General features: G+C 35.1%; 1 protein-coding gene across 1 annotated transcript; it reads left to right on the top strand.

Annotated features, from left to right (window-relative positions):
• Positions 1-3,007: 3,007 nt before the first annotated feature.
• On the top strand, positions 3,008-6,973 carry LOC120129595 (sister chromatid cohesion 1 protein 3-like). Its single transcript, XM_039147061.1, has 13 exons — positions 3,008-3,185; positions 4,050-4,311; positions 4,400-4,446; positions 4,539-4,588; positions 4,698-4,765; positions 4,858-5,303; positions 5,389-5,494; positions 5,576-5,712; positions 5,799-6,283; positions 6,364-6,403; positions 6,495-6,540; positions 6,626-6,761; positions 6,848-6,973. The coding sequence occupies exons 1-13, from the start codon at positions 3,062-3,064 to the stop codon at positions 6,953-6,955; spliced, it is 2,055 nt and encodes a 684-aa protein (XP_039002992.1). The 5' UTR covers positions 3,008-3,061; the 3' UTR covers positions 6,956-6,973.
• Positions 6,974-7,196: the final 223 nt, after the last annotated feature.

Below are 7,196 nucleotides of genomic sequence, written 5' to 3'. Positions count from 1 at the left end.
TAAATTACTCTACCAATGACAAAGAACTTTTGGAATTAGTTTATGCACTCGAAGTGTGGTAATATTATCTTCTTCCTAAAGAGTTTGTCATGCACACCAACCACGAATATTTGAAGTGGTTAAATGGACAAAGTATGTTAAACAACCGACATGCTCGATGGGTTGAATTTATAGAATTTTTTCCTTACCTTTGGCCTAATAATAAATTATAATTAATATATTTATAATTACATGCATAAAAATAATAGTATTTGATAAATTATTATACAATACTCTTATATTTTAGGGTATATTATATACTTAGTATTTAAACTATCAGTTTTGGTCCGTTTTAATACCTAACTTTTAATTTTTTTCAAAATCATATCTAAGTTTAGTTTTTATTTCATTTTAGTACCACACAATTAAAAACTTAATAGACGGGCTGATGGGGATAACTCTAGTGGAAGGACAACCAATTTGAACGGTGGACCACGAGAGAATGACGAGTCGACCAACATAATCTAGCTTTAGGCCCATTGAACGATTAATGACGATGATCAAAGGATGAAGAAGTCAAAGAGTCCATCATCGATTTGGGGAGATTGTTGCATTTTCAGGTCAAATGAAGGTTGAAATCACGTTCAAAGGGTCGACAAGATGTGGGTTGAAAAGTTTAGGCCTTATCAACCGACAGATACGACGGTTGACGACTGTAGACGAGTACGTTGAGCCCGTCCATTAAGTTTTTAATGCCAAAAGAAAATGAAAAGACTGAGAGTTGAAACAAAACAGAAAAGAAAATAATGGACAAAACGCTTACCTCTCGGTTTTGGCTATTTTTTGACGACTGGAGTCTCATTTCGTACCAAGAACAACATACTTCAAACTTGTGATGATCCGACAGCGTATGACGATAGATTGGAGATAAAAGAGCTGAACGGTTTTCGACTATTTCGTAACAAACGAGATACTTTTCGACAAAACACACATTGGATCTGAGCTTAGTGGACTGAGGTGAGCCTCCTAGTGATATTTAGAGACGAACGATCACCATCAATGGCAGTGATCGGTATCGAGCAACGATAGTTGATGGTGATCGGTGATGATGGCCGACGATTAACGACGGCGACGGTCAGCTATTTAGAGAGAAGAGAGAGACTATCTCTCTAAAAAAACAAGAATAAAAAGGGAAAATGAAATAAAGAAAGTAAAATGGACTTTTTTATAGCCTTACCAACACAACGCCGTTTTGGGAGGATTATTCAGACCCCAAAACGACACTATTTTATTACAGGCAACCTGCTCCTCCTCGTTAGATTTGGTCTAATCATTGTAGTTACCCTTCTCATTTCACTATCATTCTATATTAGTCCTCGTTTGCAATTTTCTTCCTTTAATTTGATTATTAGTTTTAGTTTCATCTTATTTTAATCACTTTTTTTTTTCAATTTATTTTACTCAATAATGTTAATTTTATTTTATTTCAATCTAACTTTTCTTTCATTTCTTATTATTTTCAGGTTTTTAATTGAGACTTATTTTTGAAATTCAGTCGTATTTTTAATTTTTAATTGTTTATTTTAATTTATTTTGGTAAACATCCTTACTTAATATTTTTTTATTAATTACCTATTTTTAGGTATATTCAAATTAAGGTATGTAATTTTTATATTTACAATTTAACATTTTTAAAATTTTTAAGCTTAATTTTGGTCGTTTATCAATTCTTAATTCTCTTTCCAAATTTGTTTAATTTTGCTACGAATTAGTTCATATTTCCTAAAGTTTTGTCCCCGTTTCTTTTAATTTTGATTGTATGTTTCAATTTGCTTTTAATGTTCTTAATTTATCTTTTTTTCCCCTTGTATTCATTTTCATATCTCGGCATGTATATTAATTGGTTTGTAAGTTTTATTCTTTTTTTTATTTTTGGTATTTATTTAATTTCAGTACATAATTCCATTCTTGCAATATTTCCTTCTAGAGTATTTTCTTGATTTAGATTAAACCTTTAGGGATTTTCCTCACTTAGTAATTAAAGGACGTTAATTACATAATTTATTCTCGATTTACACGAGTCCTTAATTTTAAGTCCTTTAAAATCCGTAATTTGGCATTTTGGCTAGATGAAGTCTTAATTAACTCATTAGCATAATTAGGTTCAAAAATTGGTTGTTTGATTGCATAATTCGTTTTCAAAAATTAAGGGCAATGTTCATTTATTAGGGTTTTAATAGTGTATTCTCTGTTTGTGTTCAACGGTGACCGTTATTATCTCTCTAAACAATTCGACATCCTTCTCAAATTCTTGCATTATGATTTTAAAGCTAAGGCAATATTTATTTAATGGGATTAATGGGTAAACCTACGCTCGTGCTCAGGGTAATTATTATTAATTCCTAATTAAATAATTACTCTTTTCAAATCTACATACATAATGGGCCATGAATTAAATAAAATCTCGAACTCCTAATTTTTAATTTTAAAACAATAGGTAGTCAACTAAGTATCAATTTTAGGCGTTGTGGGGTGCTATTCTTTCCTCGCACACAATCAACTCTTGAACCCATTTTTTTATTTTACATACCAAAATCAGTATTTTAATAAAACTAAATTTTGTTTAAACTACCCGATTTTATGTGGTCCAATCTCACTTTTAAAAATGATTGGTGGCGACTCTCATTTTATAACGTTTAAAAAAAGTCATCTACCTGGAAAGGTCGTTATGATAGTGGATACTAAAATAAAATAAAAACTACCATTAGATGTGATTTTAAAAAAAATTTAAAGTTTAAATACTTAAACATATCAAAACTTATAATTTAGGTACTAAATGTAATATTTATCTATCATTTACTTCCCACTACAGTCACAGTACCGTAAATCTCGATTGAATCCACATTTTTATAGAAAGTTTCAAATTTGGCGCTTAATATCATCTCCGTTCCCGCCTTTTCCCGGCCTTTAAGCTCTGCTCTATTTTAAAACCACCGCCAAGAAAGTTCCGATCTTTCGAAACCCTAAAACCCCAAATGCATCAAAACCCTTAAAACAACGGGAAAAGAAGAAGTAGAAGAAGATGTTTTATTCGCATACGTTTTTGTCTCGTAAGGCCCCTCTGGGCACCGTATGGTGCGCCGCCCATGTCCAGCACCGCCTCAAGAAGTCTCATTACACCGCCACCGATATCCCCACCACTGTCGGTCCGTCTTTCTTCCTCCTTTTAATCCTAGATTTTCTTCTTCTTATTTTTTTTAAAGTTTTACCGTTTGCTATTGCTTATGCTAAGTGCTATCACGTTTTGGGTTAATGGGTTTGGCTCTCTTTTTTACTTTTCTTTTGCCATTGTTTTTCATTAACCTTTTAAGAGAATAAAACGCATTTTCTTTGAAATTTTGAATGGTTCAACCATTGATGAAAATTTAGAAGCTTTGCATCGAACTGAATTCAGCAGATAGAAGTGCTATCACGTTTCCACCCTTAGTTAAGTGTTGTTGTGTGCACCTTGAAATCCATATTTTTTTTCTGGTTAGTTATCTATTTTATTAGTATTATCATCCTGAAATTTTATTTGTGTTCATTTCCGTATGGAAATTTATGCAATTAATGCATGTGTACCCATCCACCGTAAAAAAAATTCTAGAACCGCACTACATTTGAGTTTTACTGCTGATTTTTCGTCATTATCGATATTTAGAGTTATTGGTTCTATAGATGTCAATTGGCTCCTTTAATAGTTCAACCATTGATGAAAAGTTATAAGCTTTGCTTGGAATCAAATTGAGGGAAAAAACAATGCACTTTAGCATATGTTTTCTTTAATCATTATGTGTTTTAATCTGTATTGCTTGATTATGCCCAAGTGTCATCTCATTTGGGGTTGGCCCCATTCCTATTTTTCTTGCTGATTTTTCGTCATTTTTTATATTATGAGTCATTGGCTTAAGAACTATCCAATTGAATTGGAAAAAGTTGCAAACTTTAGCATGTATTTTGTTTGATCATTAAGCGTGTGAATCTTCATATTGCAATGCTGTTTCTTAAATCAAGTCTTCATGCGAATGCAGATCACATCATGTTTCCCGAAGTTCCCATTGCATTAAGAATGTCAGGCCACCTTCTTTTGGGCATTGTTCGAATATACTCGAAGAAGGTCGAATATCTTTACCATGACTGCAACATCATCCTTATTGGGTTAAGCAAGGTTTTTGCTCCCTCACAAGTGACTCTGCCCGAGGATGCAGTACAGGCGCCGGTTCAAGCTATCACTTTGCCACAGACATTGGACTTGGATGCCATGGAATTGGATGTCGATGACTATAATGAAGAGTAAGACTTTCTGTAATAAAATCATCTTTATTGTTTTTGCATGTCTCTGGATACTAATTAATGTGATTATATCTCAACTTTTCTTTAGAGATGCAGATAATCATCTCGGGAACCTAGAGGACATAACACTTGCAGGTTACTATACAGAATCTGAATTCTATTTGCCACTTCTTTGAACATTTTATCATTTTATTCTTAATTTGTGTTTCATCGCTTTTTTTTCACAGATCAAATTCCTGCTGAGAGTGATCAATATGTTTCTGTGACTTTTGATGATGTAAGTTCTTTTTTCTTTTGAAAATTGAAGCTTAGCATTCATATTGTTTTGATTTTAGGTACCGGTCCCGAATTGCATTTGATCCATCATAAGCATATATATTGTGCAGGATATCATGATGGCTGATACATCACCTCAGGAAGCATTTCACAAATCTGGGCCCATAGAGATGAATGAGTAATCCCCTAACTTCATCTTTTAAGTTTACATTTTTTATTTTTTTAAGACCAATTCTTGTTTCTCATTTATGATTTCTTCTACGAATGTAGCATCCTTCATGAACCTCCAGAGAACGGCTTGAAGGGTGTGAATGATCCTGCTCCAGATGATCAGATACAAAGGACTAGTTTTCAGGATCCAGATCCTATTAATCAGACGGGAGTACAAAGTGAAGCAGAAGATATTGAAAGACATGGTCCAAGTAATCAGACACAAGTAATGGAGTCCGTTAGCAATGATAATTCTCAAGATTTCCCGGAGATGGAAACCATGCGTGATGCTGCTCATGACTTTCCCCCCCAAAACCTCCCCTCAGTAGGTCTAGACAACAGAAATGATCCGGCTGAAGTGGCAGCATCTTTGGAGCAAGTCCTGGAGGAGAAGGAAACCCGTACTCCTAGTTTGAACCTATTAGCTTCTGGAGAGCCGTCTATGCCTTTTCAGCAGCACTCTGATCCACCAGCTTCTGCTTCAAACGCCCCCCTAGAGGCTTTTGGTGGGTGAAGTCGAAAATTATCGTCTTTTTTTTTCTGTTTTAAGTAAAACCGACATGGATCATATTGGTTTTCATTCTTTTTCAGTGGATGCATCACCTCAACTTGTCATTCCACCGTCTCCACCACCCGAGCAGCCGAGAAGAAGACGACGGCGGAATTTCTTTGACGAGAAGTTGGTGTTACCAAATAGGTATAGCTGTGTGTAGGATCATTATAGTCTTTATCTCTCTTTTGTTGTTTGTACTGATTGTCAATATGAATGTATGCAAAGGTTGATGAAGAGGGCACTTGAAGATTGTAGTGATATAGTAAGGAAGAGAAAGAAAACCCCTTGCTCGGCTTTAGGTGTATGGAAGTTGAATAACGCTCGCAAAGCGGAACAAATGTTTAACGAGCCTTCATTAACTGGTATATATTGCTCGCTTATCTTGCTCGGTTTTAAATCTAATATCAAAAGATAGGTTCTTAGAAAGGCGGTACCTGTATACCTGCAGGGTTGAGTGAAGATTTATGTAACATGTTCAAAAAGGATGGTATCTTCTTGAATCCCCAGTTGGCGATGCCGGAGGAAGTTATCCCGGAACCTACAGAACTGCAGTCTGCTGTTCCTACAACTGAAGCTATTAGGACCCCTCCACCGGATCATAGAGTTGGTTCTTCTCCTGTTCCAGTACCTGAAGTCCACATGGAAACCGAATGTCTTAGACATGACGGAAGCAATGCTGCCGACAATGTTCCGGAATTTGAATATTTCCCAGCAGGATCCTTGCCTTCTCCATTTAGGAGGGAGGATTCCCCTTTCTCAGCTCACAGTTTAGAATCAGAGTTGGCACCTAGAACTGCTAGCACAACAAATATTCCAGCATCAACTGGAATTCTTGTGCCTGAGATTCCTACACCTATGACATTTTTGGAGGAGCAATCATGTCTGGGAAACTCTGGCTTTTCAACCATTCCCGAATTCGGGACTTCCAAAACAGTACGCTAGCCTTAGAAAAAATGTTTCCCTTATACCTACTTTCAATGCTCATGAAGCTAACCATTGCATTTTCATTGTAGGATCTATATTTCCTAGAAGAAGATAGTCATACTCCTACAGGTAAGTTGAGCATGCTCTTAGCTTCTACGCGCATACGCCATATAAAGATACGATATCTGAGTTTTACGTATTTTCTTGCATTCTACTGCAGAATCCGGAGCAAGCCAAGGGGTGGGATCCTTATCTACGAGAACAAGGTAGCTTTTCTTTACCTTCTACTTGTCCATTCCCACAAATCGAACTCTTTTCCTTAGAGAACTCGGGTCATGTCAATTTTTGCAGGGCGGTGGCTAAATACCTGAGAAGTCATTCCCCTATTACACCTATCTCAGAAGATGGTAATGTTGACCTCAGTTTAAGCAAGGTCCTAGAAGGAAAAACAAGGAAAATATCTGCTCGGATGTTCTTCGAGACATTGGTGAGTTCATTATGTACACATTAATGGTTCGTAACTTCACGAGCAGGATTAAGAATTCGAACTCGTGATTACGGTTGGTGTTGCAGGTATTGAAGAGTTATGGAATGGTGGATGTAGAACAAGAAGAAGCTTATGGTGATATTATTCTCAAGGTTACTCCTTCACTGTTATCAAAGGCTGATACATGCAACTAATGTAACTAAATGTTATGATGATGGCCAATTGCTCATTAGGATTGCTTTTTTTTTTTTAAATCTTATGTAATTTAATATTAAGTTATATTTAATATAAGTTATAGTTATCTTATCAAATTTATGTATTTTAATAAAGGGTAAATTACGTGTTTAGTATTTAAACTATTAATTTTGTTATGTTTTAGTATCTAAACTTTTGAGTTTTTTTTAAAATTATGCCTAAAGTTCAGTTTTTGTTTTA

This window comes from Hibiscus syriacus, unplaced genomic scaffold (genome assembly GCF_006381635.1).
Source record: "Hibiscus syriacus cultivar Baekdansim isolate YM2019G1 unplaced genomic scaffold, ASM638163v2 tig00110503_pilon, whole genome shotgun sequence".
Taxonomy (NCBI): Eukaryota; Viridiplantae; Streptophyta; class Magnoliopsida; order Malvales; family Malvaceae; genus Hibiscus; species Hibiscus syriacus.
The sequence above is the reverse complement of the archived record's forward strand: the minus strand, read 5'-3'. Positions and strand labels throughout refer to the sequence as shown.